This window comes from Coturnix japonica, chromosome Z, assembly GCF_001577835.2.
Source record: "Coturnix japonica isolate 7356 chromosome Z, Coturnix japonica 2.1, whole genome shotgun sequence".
NCBI lineage: Eukaryota > Metazoa > Chordata > Aves > Galliformes > Phasianidae > Coturnix > Coturnix japonica.
The window spans coordinates 31223371-31244080 of NC_029547.1; the positions used below are offsets into that span (position 1 = coordinate 31223371).

Sequence of the window (20710 nt, forward strand, 5' to 3'; positions counted from 1 at the left end):
GAAGAGGGCCATGAGGATGTCCAGAGGGCTGGAGAACCTCTCCTCTGAAGAAAAGCTGAGGGAGCTGACCTTGTTCAGACTGGAGAAGGCTTTGGGTAGATCTCAAAGGGTAGATTACAATTGTCACTAGGACTAGCAAGGAACTGATGTGTGCTCTGTTTAGTTGTTCCTAAAAATGCCTCACTGTAGAGACAGCTTTGACACACAGGGTAGAAATTAGCATTTTAATTCTGTATCTCCTATTTTATTTTATTTTTTAACCAAGTAGCATCTACTTCACTTCATTAATCAAATAATTTTTTTTACCTTATTTTACTCCTCCTGTGCTTCATCCTTGAAAACAGTTGTTCACAAATGCACGTACTGCCAAAAAGCAATGACAGGAATAAGGTGTGATTGTTCAGGTATGATCTGCTCTTGGTGAAGCCATGCTGGCTGTCTTGGATCACCTCCTCATCTTGCAAGTACCTTAACATATCTGCTGGTATAGACTAGATTCATATAAGATAGCACAGTTCTTGTTAAAATAAGCTTATCAACAGAAAGAGATCAGGAACAATAAGGAAGGCTATCTGCTAGCAATGAAATTCTACTCCAGGGTAAATACACTGCTATAGAGAACAGTTTTAAGGAGATGAAAAGTTTATTTAAAAACTGCCAACATTTAACAAAAAACAATTTTACACTATTTTCCATTTTCTACAGAAATACAATAACTTACAGCTGTGCTTAGTATACTTATTTCTAATACATATAAAAACAAGTCTGCTGATAAATAAGAGGGGGGAAAAAATAATTACCAACCGCCACCACTAAAATTGTACCTGTAAAGTTTGGAAGACATCTGCATAGAATGGTTAGGATGCTAGGGGTATTCTTATTTTTGTTGTGTTTTTTTTTTTCAATATATTTTGTTCTACTAGGATATGTAAAAATATAATCAACATGCAATACAAAATATTCGAGATAAACAAGGTAAAATTCAGTGTGCACAAATGGAAAGCATTGTTTGGGTGCCCTCCTATGTTTTTAACTAGGCTGAACATTTTATATGGCAAAGTTTGAACTTCCCTTTACAGCCAAGCTAGGTTTACAACTGTGAAAATCATTATCTGGCTAGGTTCCACTACAAAAGGATTAAAGAGTGGAGGAAACAGTAACAACAAATAATTCTAGAACATCTCAAATCAACATTAAGTAGATGCATTTTAAAAAGCAGATTAGGTGTTACCTAGTTATAGACATCTGTGAGATGACAGAGTGACAAACGTGCAGTTTACTGATGCACCATAGATGTATACAGCACATTTTGAGAACAGAAGAACTTAAGCCATTTGATACTTATTAAGACTTTCTTCATTCAGTGCTATACCAGTTATTACACAGCACCTTAAAACTTACCATTCCTCCCTAAGCATCCTGCATGAAACTCAGCCACACACGTCTTCACACGTAACACCTCCAAAACTCTTTGCCCTTCCAAACAGAACACAAACCAAAAAGCTTTCTTAGCTCTTGATACCTGCACAGTACCCATGTTTGTTTCCAGCTGCTCATTTCAACCTGTAATACTTCAGAACCATAATAGTTTCTCTTCAACCACAGTGCTGATGAATGTACATTATCAGCTTTTTTTTTTGTCACGAAGTTGTAAATATGACCATATGCTAGACTGTAAAGTGACAGAAGTCACTTACAATCCATCACAGTAAATTCTTCAGAGCTACCATATGGTTACTGATATCCTTCCCTCAGTAAGGTCTGACCCTTTTGTCAGTAGGAATTTTATCAGTCATTTCAACAGAACTTCAATCAATCAATTCTCTCTGGTAACCGATGACAGGACACATGGGAACAGCACAAAGCTGTGCCAGGGGAGGTTCAGACTGGACATTAGGAAAAATTTCTTTACTGTGAGAGTGGTCAAACACTGGAATAGGCTTCCTAGCATTCAGGAGGTATTTGGACAGTGCCTTCAACAACATGCTCTAACTTCTGGACACTCCTAACTTGGTCAGGCAGCTGGGACCCTAACTATTTCAATTTGTTCTAAAATAAAGCACTCAAACCTGCAACAAACTGGTTGATCCCGCAAACTGTTTCTGCAAAAGGAGTCTAAAGTTTATTATTTGCTCATACTAAGCCTATCTAATTAACCCCCCCAAGTTTAGTAAATAAAAACCCAAAAGCATTCAAAACGATGGGGGGGGAAAAAAAGTAATTTATTTTAATGAAAAGAATAATGAGAAAATACTAAAAATAGCATGCCAAAATAACTACATCATATTTATATTCAAATTCTGACTGCTGGCCTGTGTCCTGCATGTCTTCCTAGTCTTCTCTAAGGCTGAAGTACTTCATCAGAGTTGAGTCCATCTCTGTTCCTTCCTGGGAGACTCATGAAAGTTATCAGGCAAGCAGGACACCAACTGAACACTCCCCAGTCCTCCCAACTTGCAGGACACGACCAGTTCTTTCACTGTCTCAAAACTTACCTACAAGCAGTTGTTAGAAACACCGCTACAAATCATTTGGTCCATATATGCACACATTTGCCCAGCAATTGTGGAAGGAAGGCAAAGTGCCACAGAAGGGAAGCTCCTTTCAGTAAATTCTGACATTGGCAATGACTTTTCTAGATTCCGAGACTTAAGACAGAAGAGGTACCTTCACAGATCACCACTATTGCATCTAAGTAGCTGTGCGTGGAACATTTTTCATTCCTGCCCAGACATCACATGAACACAGTTCCTCCACTTACCCACCTGTACATACACATGCTCACCATGCAGAAATATATATAATTAATCTTTAACGATGACAAGAACAAAACAAAACAAACAAAAACCCCCCAAACTATGACAAAACAGAACCCGTGAAAAATGAACTTACTGCTTTAAAGTCACCCTCCTGTAGAGCACTGGTCATTTACCACATTGTTTTCCAGTGTCTTACCCTTCTCTTACCCTTTCTGCTACAAAACTCAGTATTTATCTAATTTGGAGATCTCCTTAAATTTTACAGAGGTCACAACTGGAATCTGAGAATAAAAAAATTTTTGCAAAATACTGTTTAAAAACTGTTCTTTTTCCTAATATGAAAGCTATGAGAATTAAATATTATTTTTCATGTATCTTGATAAAATAAACATTTTTGCCCCACACAGAATAGCACTTTGATGTACATAAGAGCACTACAAAATTAGTGTTTAATAGCATACTTAAATACTATAGTTCTATCACAGTCATTAACCTTAATGCTACTTAAAACCATTCAAGACATCCATTGCTTTTTGTTAAATGAAATTTACAAGACATTCCCAATCACATTTCACAAGATGACCACCCAGTTTCAAACACAGATATTTCAAAAAAGAAAAACTAAAACAAGAGGAAACGAGCACATTAGATATAAACATATTTTGTCCCATAAAACCAAGTTTTGGTACCTTGTTTAATTTATGTGACTCTTCTATATGTAATAGCATACTCAGTACTTTGTTGTTTTTTGCATTTAATTAAAAAATATACTCACTCTATACAGCCATTTGGGGAATCTGACTGAATTAGTGATGTACCAATTTCAAAAGCAACCTGTAGGGATGCCTCATCCAAGAAAATCTCTTTGTTCTACCACCATTATGTCCTAATCAGAAAATGTCCTGTGAACAGACATAGGCACCCTCCTGTTTGCTGCAGGCTCACTCTCACCTCCGCCTACAGGAGGATTAGCAGCAGGTTTGAGATGGTGCAGATAAAGATGTTTAATAAACTTCAGGTAGAAGCTATGATCTTCAGAACAGTCGCATCATGCAAAAAGCATATTCTGTCAGTAACTAAAAGCTTTGTTAATTCTAGTATGGACTTCTAACAGAAGCTAATAAATAAATAAAAATCAGAGCCACATCGTGTGTCAGCACAGATAGGAGTAAGAAGCATCCCCGTTATTTCAACTATGTCCCTGTGAGATACCGAGTTGCTTACTGAATTGTATTAGGAGGCATAGAGACAAAACCCAGCGACTGCCAGGAGCTGCCTGCAAGGCTGCAACAGTAATTTAAGAACAGAATAAAAATACAATGCAGATGAGATGCTAAGGTACAGTATTAGTGCGTGGGTAGATAAAAAACACTATGCTAGACAGTTATCACATGTTTAGCAATTATGTTTTATTTTTAAATCAATGATTATAAGCTGTGAAATTGTACCCTAACTCACTACGATTGACTACGCCCTGAGAAGTAACGTTACACACTAAATAAAAGCCACTAAAAGGGTTAGGTTTGTACTTCAGAAACATTAACTGACTACAGGGGTATTTCTTGGAAGCACACACTGTGGTAGTTTTCCCAACTTTAACAACAGCTTGAAGCTTCTTTTTTGCCTTTTTTTTTTTTTCCCCCTATATAAAGTTTTCTTAAAACAACCCTCTGTCCCACTTTACACTCTTCTAGGAAACTAGATGGCTTTGTAGGTAAAGTTCTTGCTTTCCACCTCTGGAAGAGGATCTAGGCCTAGCATGAGGCTTCAAAACAAGCTGAGCGTGATGAACTCCCCATATGGACAATAACAGGAGAACTTTTCAGGAGGTAGTCGGAGTTATCTAAACATGAAATGAGGCCACCTCACTGCTCCTCTGCTACATTCTTCTTTTGCTGGTTGGAAGAACAGACAATAAGTTTGGAAGGAAACACACTCTGAACACATGGGAAAAAAGAAGAAAAATCATCCTAGCCAGGGACACTGACCTTCCTTTGAAGCTAACTTGAATGTTAAGTGCATTTAAGAATAGATGATTTATCCTCTTTCCTTTACACAACATTAAAAAGTTCTTACTGTGAAGAACTCTTATCCCCAGATGAACAAGACAAACATATTTTAAAAATCACATCTACATTCCACTTCATTGCTTGTTTTCCAAAACTGTTTTTTTTTTTCATCCCCACACAAGTGCAATGACTCGCTTCCCACCAGATACAAAAAAAAAAAAAACAACCCTAAAGAACATTATTCCCTCGCAGAAGGCAAGACAGAGCAAAAAAACCCCACAGAATCTTGTACAAAAACTCAACCATCACATCTCCGAAGACTCACTGCTTAAATTGTTCTGTAGTAGTCACATTTTAGGCATTGTAGGATTTGTCATTCTGAAGAAATATGCTTACTGAGTCTGCTTAGGCAGACAAGCTCTCTAATACCCTTTGTGCTTCTGCTCATCTGTATTATACAATACTGTTTAAGATTATCTTGTTACTTAGTAAAAAAATTCACTCCTGCCCACAGATTCTAGCTACATATTCTAATAAAGTAGGACTACCACAAACTGGAAATGCTGAAATTCTGATTGTATGACAGATTCTAAGCGTCCTTACTATGTTATCACTTTGCTTATTCATCTCAGAACAAGCTAATTAAACAGCATAAATTAACAATTTACTTTTCTCCATATTTAAATGTCACAAGAATTTGATTGTATAAAGAATGTGTAATAAGTCAACAAAACACTAATAACCAGGTAGGAGGAGATTAGCAAATACTAATCTGAGCAGTGGCAGTGATGTGTTCTAACATTAACTTTACATAGCATTACGAAGTTACATCTAATGCTGCATGTGTTGTTCCAGTGACTGTAACACACAAGATAACAAATGCCAGTGAAATAATAGCTAATGTAGTAGCAGCAGAGAATTCAACACATTCTTACACCCATTCTAACTTCTGTAGTTTCAAATTACATTTGTTCCTCAAAACCCTTTTTCTAGCAGAAAAAAAATCTATAAGAGTTAATGCAGTGTACAAAACAAACTGGCATCAATGTAAAGCACATACTAGAGTGGAAAAAACATCAGTAAAGATGCTGAACTTTGTAAGAGGATGCTTAAAGACTGCACACAATTATTTTCTAACTGAAGGAACTTACAGAGAGTTAATGCCTTATATTCTGCAGCTTCTGTTGGACATTTTCTCCATGAGAACGTTTATTGACTACATAAAATACCCTAACTTCTGAAACACAAAGTGAATTAAACACTTCCCTTAATCTGTACCCAGCAACATCTATGTGTGTTAACTACCAATGTCCTGAGCTGCTCTTCTTTCTTTCAAGTCATGTCCAAGACAGACTCTGAACTAATACTGAATCAGCATGTTCCAAAGATCACAGTTTTAGAGCATCCTACAGTTCTGAGTTTAATACAATTTGCTGACAGTACCTTTTTAGTCATCTCATGTGAGAGGCTTCAGGACACTGTCAGCATGAAATCATTTAGCAATCTATTTTCTTCTTTCATAAAACTTACAATAAAAATGAAAAATAAAGCCTTTTTTGTCAGCTTACTGTTGCTGCATGGAAAATATGACTCATTTCAATTAAATTCATTTTCACTGTTTAGTTCTTTGTGCAGGAAAGTCTGGTCTGAAAACACCTCTAAAAGCAGCAATTCACTTGATTTTAAAAGTTGGGAGCATTTCAATCAGGCATAGGTTTTCTAACTCTGGACTCATACTACAGCCACTGATGTTTTCTTATGCAAGTAATAAAAATATCAACGACATCTGTAATCATCATTCTCAGAACATTTTCCAAGTATGACTGCACAATGCAACTCTGCTTATATAGGACCAAACCTTGCTGCTGCTGACAAAAGCAGGAACTTCTCACAGGCATTTAAGGGCACCTGTTTGATCTTAAGTATTTGTGTCAGAAAGATTGTCAAATTCAATAGCACAGTCTTTTCATGACATAGCTTTAAGAAAGCTAATGAAGCCTCCAGATTAGAGTCTGGCAGAACTACATAATGGATTTCAACTTGGATTCTAGCATAAATCTTGCAAGCTCATTTAAAAATATGAGTTGGTCCAGTGCAAGAAAAAAGCATTTCTTCCACAGTTCAAGAAATATTACGTATCCTGCTCCCACATCCCAGTCTTCTGCTGCCTGCTTCTATTATTCTTACCAAAAGGTAATTTTTGCAAAGGTAAACAAAGGAAACACAGTTAAGTTACTCTCTAACTACTCAATGACCACAAATATGGCCCTGCCACCTGACATCACACTTTCCAAGTTCGTATTAGTCATTAATGGGATGTCTGTAATCAAGCTGACCAAGATAACTACACATGCCTTAACATACCCTCAATGCACAAAACACACTGTGCCCTCTGGGATGGGTGTACATTTTTTGCCCCAGTTAAGTAGTTTAGTTTAGACTCCAGTCTGCGCCTGAACCTACTCATTTTTCAACAATCATGCAGAAAACACCTTATGGTGTAATAATCCTCTTAAGCCATTCCCACACCTGATTCACACATCAGTTACATTCTTCTGCAACCAAAATGAGCAACCAAGATGCAACACAAGAAGCCATATGATATATACTTAGCTACAGGAGCAAGGTGTAATTGCTCACGGAAACAAAGCTTTGCATGGAATCAGTCTTCTTCATCCTAATTCAGTCTTATATAGGTATTATAAACATGAGAGCATATATTTAGAAACATCTGTTTGCTACTGTGTGGCTGAAATGAATTGTGAACTTCTCTAAGACTAGAGATGGTCGATTTTCATTTTGAAATGCAAGACTAATCTTATCCACCAAGTTATTTAGCACTGTTGGAATTCCACGCATCTCAAGTGCTTTTCTTCTTTTCAAGTGATAAGTTTTTGAGCAGGCCATGTGTCTTTTAATTTCACTTTCTTGATCCTTCTCTCTGCCCAACAGAAACAGCAGCTTGAAACTCATCGTGGTAAGGAGGCACTTTGGGCAAGAGAAATAAACAGCAATTGTGGCAAAGACTCTAGCTTGAAAATCTCATCCCCTTGGTTAATATTCCCTGTTTGGAACAGAGATAATGCTGCTATTGTACAAACCTCCACAGTTGTACAACATTTCCTCCCTTAAAAGTCCCTTATAAAGACAACTTCAAAGGAAATGACAAAACAAACCATTCACGTTTAATTTCACTGGAATATAAAGGTGTATTAAATCCCCTTAAAATTCATAGTTACATAAAGAGAGGTCCTACGGTTGGAGAAGTGCAAAGAAGGAGTCACAGAAGCCCTGCAGAAGAACAAAAGCAAAGAGATAGTCCTGTCCAGCTGTCCTTTTTTGAACTGTATAGTCTCAACAACCAGTCAGCAGAATTATTTTTGCACTCACCATCTACTGGGTCTGTACAGTCTTGGTTAAGCATATGTTATCAATGTGTGACACAGCAGGCTGAGAATCCGTAGTGTACATAATACATTCAGAAAAGTGTATCAAGTGTCATTAATTCTGAATTGTTGAGGTAAAATAAATAAATAAATACAAATAAAGAAGTTAAAGAAGTCTGCTCTATGCAAAATATTTCCAAATATAGCTCTGACTGTATTTGCGTGTTTGAGACAGAATATACTACATTTTCCCGCATCTCCTATACAGAATTTCAGCTTCAGAGACTTTCTTATCAAACTCACTTAACAACTAATAAGGAAACAGTAGCCTAGTCACAATAATAAAAAGCATGGTTCCAATGCTATTAATTCTTTAAGGAAGAAACTCTGCAGCCTGGTGTTCTTCCAAAGGTAGCTAATACAAAAGTAATAGTAGTCACCAAATATAGTCTGAATCCATTAAGGTAAGAGTAAGATCTAGTACAGTGAACAGGAACTACCTGGAACCAGGCTGAAATGGCACTGGCAGATCTTATTCTTTCTCCAGACACTGTTTCAAAAGCAGACAACCCATCCCCCCCTCTCCTTTTCTTGAAAGCCACACCATTTCAGAGTCCACCTTAATGCAGAAGTTAAGACAATGGCATGGTAGAAAGCTGGCATAGATAGAAAACCAGTGACTTCTTAAAAAGATGGAAGAACAACCAATGGCATTTGCTTAACGAAAGATATGCCAGTTCTTTAATAAATAAAGTGACAGAATTGTACTCTGAAGTTTTAGGACTGACCAGTAAAAGAGTGAGAAACACATAGTTAGCTAACACTTGCAACCAAGACATGCACTTGTGTCTGAAAAAAAGAATATTGCACTAAAAGAACTCTCAAGGCTTTAAATTCTTCCTTCACTGACCTAAAAAAGTAACTAACCATTTCCTGTAAGCAGTAGCAAACCTTGCTTGGTCCACGTCTCTACAACTTGATAAAACTTTATCTATAAACCTGTATTCCATTTCTTGAACGAGAGAGTCCTGCATTGGAGCACGCTTCAGACGTTTTGTTTCTTGACTATAACCTTGTTTGCTGCTGGATTCATTCAACCCATCAACATCCATAGCCTGTGCCATGTGGCTCGTTGCAGGACTGGGGTGTGAATTATGCACAGTTTCATCACTGCTGTCCACAGATGAGACCACCACACTCAGCAGAGGACGTTTGTTGCTTAAGTGGTGCTGAAGGTAAAACACGCGCCTCCTTCAGAGGAAAAGGAAGAGAAGAAAAAAGCACATGCTGATAATAATCTGCTGTTGCCGCTGAAAAGCAGAATTTGCCACCACACCATATTACTTAATACACAGCAAAACAGCTTACTGAATGCAGATAGAGTGAAGGTGATAACTTCAAGTAGAACTGAAAATTAACCATTGTACTGATTGCAGTAATGTGTTGATCTCAGTAATAAAATTTGCATTACCATTCAGCAAATTATTCCTTATGCACTGTTAAATAAAATGCAGACTTCGTCTCTTTCACTCACAAACAAGTACCACTGCACAAAATCTGCCGTCACAGTTCACACTCTACAAAACAAGCCTCTCTGTTCAGCCTAGACAAAACTTTTTGAAAAAGCCAGCAGGAATTTAATTCTGGAAAGCAACTTTTGCAAGTATATGCTCGCAGGCTTATAAACGCTGCACCCCCGCAATCCCCACGGATATCTTCTGTAATTATAAAATTAGGTAGGAATACTACCCTGAAACCAGCTGGTCTTGGATTTTAAGAAAAAGGACAGATTTAGGTATTGGAAAAGGTGCTTTTAACGTTTCTTTATTTCTGACTACTGTAACAGCACACATTCATCCTGTTCAGCTTTGCCACTGTGCTTTCTAAGTGAGCCAAGCCTGCTAGCCAACACAGAGTGGATCACAGCCAAAATTACACATATAGTCATATGTTCCGGTAGCAAAAGAGAAAAAAAAAAATTACCAGTGTCACTTTGGCAAACTCACTTTTACCTCGTCAGGTATATATAAACAGCTGGCAAAGCAGAATTTTTCTACAGCTCATCCTTCTTCTTCATGTTTCTTGCTACATCTTTTGCTCTTAAAACATCTTAAGTGTAAGGAGGCACTTGCATAGCCTATAGGGACAAGTGGAGCTGATACCAACAAGATACTTAAATCAATTTTTCCATTCAAAAGCTCTGATTATTCTCCTGAATGTTTTCCAAAGCCTCAAGACATAGTAGCTTAGAAATTGTTAACTGAGTGATACCTTTTTAAACAACAACAACAACAAAAACTAATTTGGATTTCCAGGCAAAGCATAATTCAATAACCAGAAGGATGCTCTTTTGCCAAAGTCCTCTTACCTATGACACCACAAGGTTTCATGCCCTGGGTAAGTGTTGATCAGATCAGTGCAGAAATCCAACTCATCCTCTAAATAGCGGGGGATATCCACATTCTGCTCCTCCACACAAACAGCTTCTGCTCCTTCACACTCCTCCTCTGTTTGAAGGCTAGAATTTTGCTCATTTCCCATTTGATTTTTTATCAGTGTATTATCATCATTCACAGTTCTGCCTATCAAGGATTTGAGTAAGAACTGGCGGTAATGAAATCCACTGTGGTCTGAGACATGCATGGAAACCCAGTATTTAGTGGAAGAAAGCTCATCAAGGAGAACCTGAAACAAAAAGCAGCAAGTTATCAACCACAGTGCAGAAGAAATCTATTACCACTGTTTTTTTATTGAGGTCACCTCTCCACTGGGGTTTTCAGTGGAACAGGTTGCCCAAGGAGGCTGTGGATGCCCCATCCCTGGAGGCATTCATGGCCAGGCTGGATGTGGCTCTGGGCAGCCTGTTCTGGTGGTTGGCGACCCTGCATGTAGCCGGGGGGCTGAAACTAGATGATCACTAGAATGTGATCATTCAACCCAAGACAATCCTTTTATTAGGAAATTCAAAATTAGTGTCATGAAATATATTTTTTCTTCCTTGTTTTAGTTCACATAGTTGTATCTATCATCCACCATTAAGTACTAATAGGTGAACAGAACTTTACTGTACATGGACAAGAAAGATCTCTTTCTTACCTGCAGAACAAAACCTGCCTACACTTAGGAAAAACACAAACCAATATACAATGCAATATTTTGCCATTTTTAGAAAGCACACCTTAGCTGCCTGCACTCACCTAATATGACAGATCAACAGTAATCCATCCATGTCAGGGGATCTGCTGGGCAAATCACACTGCTTTTTTTAAGTACTTTTTTCTTCTTCTTTTATTTATTTATTTTTTAAGACAAGGAAAATGAAAGACTTTATTCATTATTGTATTTTACCTTGACAGTCAGCTTTCCCACATGCTGTAAAACCCAGATGCGATGGGACCAGGCATTGTAGTTGCTTGGATATCTCCCAGCAGCTTCAGAGCAGACATCCATTTCCTCCTGCACTAGTTGGTGAATTCTTTCCACAGGTGCTGCTCCCAGGTTTCCTTTATTGACCAGAGTGGGCAAGGAGTTTTCCTGAATTAGCTGCTGCAGCACCCATCGTCTGGTTAGGGTTAAACAGTGTAGAGCATTAATGATGAGAGATCAATTCTTTGAGAAAAACATTATTTTTTAATTTATATTTAAAAAACAAAAATCAAGCTTTTCTTACCATTATCTGAACTATGCTGTAACTAAATGTGGAATAAGAAAAAGTAGGAAACGTAAGCATCTGGTTTGTTCCTATACTGAAAACTATGACCTTGGATCACATGTCAAAATAATTTAACTTCAGCTGTATTTATTTGTGCACTATTGGTAGTCATGGCTACCTACGGCATGCTAAAAGAAAAAAACAAAGAACAAATTTACAAAAATAATGCAAAGTCTGCATGTCACTTCTCATGAGCTCTTCTTTTAGAGGTTTGTACAGTACTAAAGTAATACTTAAAAAGAGGCAGAAAAAAATGACTCAAGAAAGATATGAACTGTACTTTATGCACATTTTCACACTTCTCAGTAGTGAATACTACAAGCAAAACGTGTTTCTGTACATCAGCAGAAAGAAGATGCACAACACTGAAGGCCTCAGAAACTATAAGCAAAACAGAAAAAATAAGTACCTTTACTACTGAATTATACATATTTGATTTGAAGTCACCGAGAAGAACAGCTTACAATGGGGCTTTTCAATTCTATTTTGGACTGATTTAGTATCTTTAGATGAGAGCTACATTATGGGAGGTACTCCCAGTGATGCAGAAAACATATATCTGCAGGCTCTACTGAAAACTGTTGATAATGGCAGATATCCGTGCAGCAGCACATGTACAGAGAATAGCAATGGGACTATGTGGAACAGCCTGGAAAGCTGGACATCCTTCAGTGTGAAACAATGGAGTTTTTCTGCTTTGTACCAACTCACATATCAGTTATAAGATCAATTATCAATGGAAAATAATAGACGAATCACTTTGATATTAATACTGTTATTATTTCTGTTTCTTAAAATGAAGACTGTTTATAAAATAATGAATTCAGAAAAAAAAAATGACTACACAGTCTCTGTGGCTTAAAAAAACAAAAAAAGAGAAAATGTAATCTGCGCTGTTTTCTTGACTTTTTTTCATGGGAGGAAAGACAACAAGCACAACCTTAGAAAAGCTTTAAAATAGGTGCTTGCTACCTGCTGGCTATCATGGAAACCAACTATTGGAAGTTATAAATAAATAAATAAATAAATTATATTTAAAAATAATATAAATATAAATAAATTTGGACAAAATTGATCTGATTTGTTGGGTCATGTTCTATTAATATCATTATTCCAGTTTGCAGAATTGAAGAAAATGAATGCAGGATTATTCAGTGACAACTGTGTAGTCAACATGTACGCTAACTTTATATGCACAAGATAAATATGAAACTCCACCAAAAGTGGCAAAACATGGCAGATATTATGGCATCTTTAGTGAGCGTATTTGCCACCTGTAAGGAGCTGGATTTGTTCAACATATTTTTAAATTTCTATATTCTAATGCCGTTGCTGAATTGATACTACCAAGATAGAAATTAACGTAAACTAAGGTAATAATACTGTGTAAGGTAGATAACACCTAGCAATATTTCATTTATCGCCTTCTGTGTAAACTTCAAGACTATTAAGCCCATTCATTCAAAAAGAAGAGTTTATCTATAACTCCCTTGACCAAAAATTCATGTTATTGGCAAGACTGAAACTTCATTCATGTTTTTGATTTTGAGTACAACAATGTACTCCATTGCCTTAATATTTAGTATTGGTAATTTAATGGCTTTGAGTATGTTAGAAATGATAAAAACAAATTTACCGAAGCAAAAAAATAAGCAAAGAAATGGAAGACAATGTCAATTTGGGTTGTAAAAATAATCTACAGATGCTTGTATTTCTGAAATGTCTAAAAACAAATAACACAGCAGTAAGTGGGGGAGAGCAGAGAAGAGAAACCCACATTGCTCTAATACCTGCTACTGATGAAATCAGAAATCTCTGGATGAGAATTGAGAGTGATGAAAGATATGATAAATCCATAGGAAAAATTATCCCACATCCAGAGCTTATTGGAAAAAAAAAAAAGATTCCACAAAGAGGTGCATATGATTTTAATTCTAATTACAGAAATAGAATTATAGAAGCAGAATACGGAAATGCATCTACAAAAGCCAAAGAACTGAGTTTCATAGTGACTGGCTCAAACACTCCACTGTATTTCTAGGTGTCCTCCTACATCCAGTATTCTCCTTAACACAAACAAAGAGGGAAAAAAACCAAACCAAAACAAAACAAAAAAAAAAAACACAATAATAATAAAATAACCCACTAGGAAGAATGTCTAACTCCAGGGAAGCAATGTAAGGCAAGGGAAACAAACCTATGAATCCACGTTTCTGGACTCTTTGGAAACTTGGTTAGCGCCAGTTTTCCAAGATGCAAATCTTTAAGTGGACTTAAAGTGCCAGAAAGTATTAGTTCTTTCCTACAAAAGATAAAATACATTCGTATGAATAAAGGATGTAATCTGAAAACAAACCACAAATACCACACAGCATGGATTTATTATTATTTTTTTTAATATAACAGAATTTGGTGAATTAATCAATCCATAGGACTCAGCTGTACACAGGCACTGCTATTCAACCACACTCAGCAAAATAAATTCCAATCACATAACTTTATCTTAATACATTCAACCTGTTGTTACTCTAACAGTTGATCTAATAATAAAAATCACTAAGTCAATTTTTAAATTATTATTATTTTGAGCGTGGCTCTCTATCACATTTTCTGTTACCAACAAAAAAGCTGCAGTTGGGCCACATGTTACGCCTGCTAACAATAATGTTGTTTCTAGTGGTATGCTCTAGAAAAATCTTAATTACACAAATTCCTTCTCATTAACACAAGGACAGCTAAGAGAGCTGCATATATATATATTTAAACATCCTTCCTGAAATTCAGCTTTCAGAACACTCTGCAAATTTGGAAATACTTCCACTCCTCCAGACAGCCTCCCCACACACATTTAACTTTTTCACGGTCAGTTCTTACATATGGCTCAAGACACAGCATCCAGAATTCCTGAATTTAGAAGGAAGGAAGGAATATTCTGTGTGAAGAATATTTTTCAAAATGACTAGAAAGGCAGAAATCAGAAAGTTTACTCATGTGTAAAACACCTTCCTGTTTAAACATTAAAATAAGAATTTACCCTAGCACAACTTAATGCTCATTCAACATGAGCTTTCCCAGTGCACCTCCTACGCATACACAGCAGAGTGAAAGTCCCTGTTTTAGCTACTTTTCCTTCTTTATGCAGAGTTCCCTGCTTCACATATTGTTTGTTTTTCTGGATTTAGAAATCTCCCTGCCTCTCCCAAAGGTATTTGAAAACATTATCCTGTCACTGGATAAAGCAAGAATGATCCCTTCCACATCCTGTACTCCAAACTACTTCAAAATCATAGAATCAGAGAATCACTCAAGTTGGAAAGGACTCTAAAGGTCACTGAGTCCAACCAGGGCACAAACATACTACCCTAACTCTAACAACCCTCCGCTAAATCAGAGATGCTTTGAAGTAAAGAAAGAGAGAATTCCAAATTTCCATATGATTATGGGAAACATGCCTTTCTCAGAACTGTTAGCACTTAGAATTAAAAGCATAGCAGTAGCAACGTTAGTATTTTATTTTTGTTTCTAGACCACATAGTTTTCATCACAATGACATGCATGGCACTATCATAACAATCTTCATGGCAACAGGTTAAATGAGAGGTGCACTATACTGTGAATGGTGTTTCACCCATTTTCTTGGTGAGGAGGGAGAGGAACTGGTAGTAAGGAAATAAAACCGCTATGAAAGAAAAAAAAAAACACTTTACCTACTATGCCCTGTAGGAGGTAATCTGAAACACTTTTCATGTGCTTCATGTTTTTACTGACAGCTCTGAAGTCACTGATACCTCACGGGAAAGGTTTGAATTTTCAGAGCTTCTTGTTATCCAATGCCTTTTGATCACTTACAGATGTCAGAAAGCATTTCAACAAGAACAGTAATATCTGTGGAAATTTACTTCACAATCATTTACACACGTTTTGGTCATTTTTAGCTTAAAAGATTTTTCAGCTTCCAAAAGCAGATGATAAATTATGACCAGTGACTGCAAGCATCTTGTTGCACATTCTGTAAAACAGGAATTTCCATCTCAGTTCAAGAAACGGTACTTACACGTCTGTTATTTCTTAGCACACTTTCCTATACCACACAATAAGCTCTTGCACAGCTCTTTCGCTTAGTTTCTATTCCCCTGCAGCTTCCCAGTTCCTTCTAATTAAAATAAACACCTAACCTCTGTGGGCATATTGTAATGTTCAGAATAGAGATTGGCTCCTAGACAGCAATACATTTCAAATTATATATTCTCCAGTCCTTCACCAACCACAAACAACTTTCTACGATTGCCAGTTCCACTCAAATGCTCATAAGCCTTCCATTCTGCCACTCCAGGCATGATCTGCCAAGCCCTGTTCTCTCTCCAAGGAAGAACATTTCCTATTCAACACAGGAAACATGGATTATCTAAACCTAAAATGATTATTAGATTATTAGCAGTTATTAGATTATAGGAAGCACCTCATGGGAAGGGCTGCTGCTGTTAATCTTTTTATTTTTAGGCTTAGAATCTATGCTGCTTTTTTCCCCTTGCAAATAAAACAGGGAATTTACGTGCCAAGAAAATAAGATAAATCTGGCACAACAAACATCTTCTGTGCAAGATGAAAACAACCATCCCATGACTGATCCATCATGTTCTGCAAGCAGAGAGCAAGTCCCACATAATTAGTTCCTAGTTTAGAGTAAATCACAGTACAAATTTATCTCCAACAGATAATATGCTGAACATAGCCTGCCCTCTATGGTGCGTCTGCACATACCACTTTTGTTTGGCTAACTTAACCTGCAGTGTACTTAAAGGAGGCTAAAGTGTGGTTCTTCAGTTTGAGCTCTGCCATTATGTACCTACCCACTCCCTGAAATAGCCACCGCCCAGCAGCAGTCTCAGCCAGCACGGGTTCAGGTTCAGAACACCAGCTGTTCAGCTAAAGCAAACACAGCTATAAATTCCTCAGCTACTTAATGGCTGCTACCTACATCACCTTCATTCTGAATGCTGCGAAGATACACCACCAACCAAGCCACCCTGTCAAGAGCTGGAGGGGCATTCCTCTGTAGTCATTTGCACACTGACAAATCATAAAAGACATTCTTCATCTATATTCCTCAACATTTTTTTTCTATTTGCAATTTAAACTACATGTATATACTGCACATGTAAGAACAAGCAATGAGCAAGCTCTTTTAGCTTTCAGGCAGGAAAAAAAAGTACAGACTGTTAATCATGGATGCATTTATGTTTATACAAACAACTGAAATCAGTTTTAGGTACCATAGAACTACATTACTTTAAAAACTCTAGTGTTTATGCATGCTAAATCCTTTTTATTACTCGAAAGCTACTCAGGGGTATACATTTTCAGGACAGTAAGCCCTTTGCTGTCACTGTCACCTGCCTCTCTTAGGCCCAAGACACCAGAAGGTACAAAACCCAGCAGAACTGTTCAGCATTACACCAGCAATGAAAGACAAAAAAATCTGAATTTGCAATCAAGGCTGATGGCTATCCACAGCCATCATCTTTTTGTTCATTTTACCTACAGAAATAATGAACATAAACTACAACAAGCCCTTTTTTTTTTTTTTTTTTAAATTAGTCCTCCTAGATATTAAGAAGTCGCAGTCAGACATTACCCAACCTGGGAGATATACACAAAAACAATCTGCTTCAGAACCCTGTGAATACAGCTTCCTTCTCTTCTTTTGCAGTGTATCTACTGAGAGCAGTTCAGCTTTGATAAACTGTACTGATAACAACACTAAATTGATCCGTTATCTCTAAAGGACTCAGATATATTATTCAATGAGAGACAAAACTAAAACAGTGCAAACAGAGAGCAGACATTAGCTGGATACTGTGATTCAGCAAAAATGATAGGCCCACCTGAAGATTATAAATAACCTGACTCAACTGACAGAGGCAAGGAAAGTGACACTTCCAGCTGACACAAAATAAGGACCTAACATGTATTCACATGCAGTAAGGTGTGATTTAGCCTGTACTAAAAAAGAAAAACTAAATCAGTTAAAATTATCTGAAGCACATACAGGATAGAAGAGATGTTCAGCATTCCTTTAGTGCTCTGTAGCTGAAAAGCTCTACCATTAGTATTTAGTTACTACTAAATACAGAGTTTATGGCTGACTTGCACATTAAGGCCCAGGTCATTCTGATGTCATTTCCTGAGTGCAACTCACCTCACGTTCCAAGCTGTGGTGAAGTCTGGATTCAGCAGCAGCAGTGTACATGTGGTGTCTATCAGCTCTAAAATGAGAGAACTAAAAGATTAGCAATGTTTCACATGGTCTAATGGTCTCTCTGCACTCCCTTAATCCCACCCTTCATTAAAGTCTCTCCTTGCCTGATTGCCATATCTACTTCCATCTCTACAGAACACTGTTATATCTCATTTTGGAAGAGTTCTATCTTGCTAACAACTTTTGTCTAAGAAATGGAAATGTAGATGGAAATTTCAGACCACCACTTGTACCCCTAATTGTGTATCCAGATACACCTGTAAACCTATCCATCCACATAGATATACATATATATACCTATTTAGAGATATATGCATCTATCGAGTTAGATAGACTCACATGTATTGTATAGCCTCAGAGATGGACAATGACTGCACTGAATCCTTGAGTATACAATGATTTAAACTGCAGATGGACTGTATGCATTAAAATGAACTCTTCAAAGAATATCCAACAACTTTGAACTGAGATAGTAACATTAAATGTATACTCTTATTATTTCCGTACAACCCTGAACTACAGATATGTGCTACTTTTATACTATATAATGCAGTTGCAAAAAAAAACCAAAAAAAAAAAACCAAACAAAACTAAATATTGCAGCAAATTATATCTAGGAAAATCTAGAAAAAAAATAACAATGAATTAGGTTCACAATATAATTTAGCTATCCACATGCACTTACATGTAACAGAAAACAATTCTGAGTTCACTCTGAACTGACAGCCTTGCTTCAGACTATTGTATTATGGATATTCCATACCATATTAAGTAATTCTCAGCAATAAAAGTTAGAGAACAGAAGGATGCAAGAAGGTACGTTCAGAGTGACAATGTTTGTCTTTCTAAGCTCCTGCTTTCCTGGTAGGGGTTGAACATCTTCCTGCTGATGGGAAGTATCAGATTAATTCCTTTTTTAGCTTTGCTTGTGTGCATGGCTTCTGCCTTACCTAGTAAACTCTTTATTTCAACCTACAAGTTCTAACACACCTTTCCAGTTCTCTCCTACAGGGAGAGTGAGCAAGCAGTTTTGTGAGCCACAGCACTCTGCTGGGTTAAACCACAACAACCAAGTAGTTTGAGTTTCCACCAGGGTAACAGCAGGGATCCTCGAGACATCTCCACCTAACCCTGAGATGCTTCAGACTACCACTATGTTGCTTACCATTAACTTCCACTCTGAGTATATGCAGCTTCAGATCAGTTACCCTGTCACTGTCACCACAGATATACAGGCTTTTATTGCCAAGGAAAGTTTGGCTACATTCTCTCCTCAACACTCTGTATTTAAGAAACTAAATAAACTGTACTCCAAGTAATATCCACCAGATGACTCACATGTCAGAGAAATTAAGAATGGAAAGGAAGGAGATGGAACTAAATAATCTCTACCTGCTTCTCTGGCTGCAAATGACATTTAAAAAACCTACCAGTGCAACAATAAAGGAACATATTACATCAAAAAGTACAGGAGAGCAATTTCACTTACCTTTTAACCTAGAAATTTCTCTAGGAATACAATACTTAACTGTGTGAAAAAGGGGAATATCTTTGCATATTACTGCTTGCTTGGTTGTTTATTCATGCCTGACTAAGTAATTTTGTGTATCCCGTGTTTCCATGGACTCCTGCCCAGGAGGACTATGTTATGTCATTACATGAGGGCAGTATAATCACATGTAATTATACTCACATTTCCTATATGGTGAAAGGTAGTGAAGAAATATGAATTATGATGAAAGAGAGTGAAAGGTAAACTTCAAAATGCAGGATAAGAAACAGAGAAGCAACAAAGTGCTGTGACAAAGAATAGCATTACAAGACAGCACAGCAGTTCTGAATTAAAACACAGTGTTTGATTTTAATGATTTCAGTAATCATTAGCTACCATGATTACATAACCTAGGGCAGACAGGATACATTAAGAGAAAGCTTATCACAGCCTAGTTCAATCTTTCAAACACTTAGCAGAAAGAGTTTTCAGAGACTATGGTTCCCCATGTATTCTATGTAAAGAATACAGTTTGTCCCACAAACTCATGACTAACCAGTAATGTGACTATGGTAATGTCAAAGGTTTGGAACAAAAGCACAAAATCATACCCAATCTAAGCAGAAGCTTATCAACCTCATTGTTATATATAAGTGCTTGGAGAGGAATGAAGCAATAAGTACAAAAATAAATTCACTGTATCTTGAATATTATCAAAAGAAAAAGCAGATAAGGAAACCCTCATAGAAATATCTAGTTCCTTTAGTTTGATCTTCTTTGTAATTTTGTGCAGCAAAGAGCAGGTGTAGATTTCACACAGCTTGAATTCTAAGCCAGAGATGACAAATGACAGAATTTCAGAAACCTCTGAGCCTTTTTCCATAGAAAGCTGTATGACAGATCTAGCACATGTTACCAGTTGCCACTGAGTTCTGTGTCAGTAACAAAACTCAACACGTACTTCATTTGAAATTCAAAAAGCAAAATACAGCATCCTACATGCTTACAATGCAGGTATCCTTTTGGACATAAGATGTCTCTCCAGACAGAGGAGGGCAAGTATGACCAGGTTTCTAGCTCCTTTTTATTTTTT

General features: G+C 37.0%; 1 protein-coding gene across 1 annotated transcript in view; it reads right to left on the bottom strand.

The window, feature by feature from the left end:
• Window positions 1-891: 891 nt before the first annotated feature.
• Window positions 892-20710, bottom strand: part of PTAR1 (protein prenyltransferase alpha subunit repeat containing 1) — a 29640-nt gene continuing 9821 nt past the window's right edge. Inside the window, exons 3-7 of the mRNA XM_015849091.2 lie at window positions 18066-18132; window positions 14064-14168; window positions 11503-11716; window positions 10523-10839; window positions 892-9405 (exon numbers count right to left, since the gene is read on the bottom strand). Coding sequence (XP_015704577.1) covers window positions 9057-9405; window positions 10523-10839; window positions 11503-11716; window positions 14064-14168; window positions 18066-18132 — 1052 coding nt within the window. The 3' untranslated portion in view covers window positions 892-9056. The remainder of the gene's footprint in view (window positions 9406-10522; window positions 10840-11502; window positions 11717-14063; window positions 14169-18065; window positions 18133-20710) is intronic.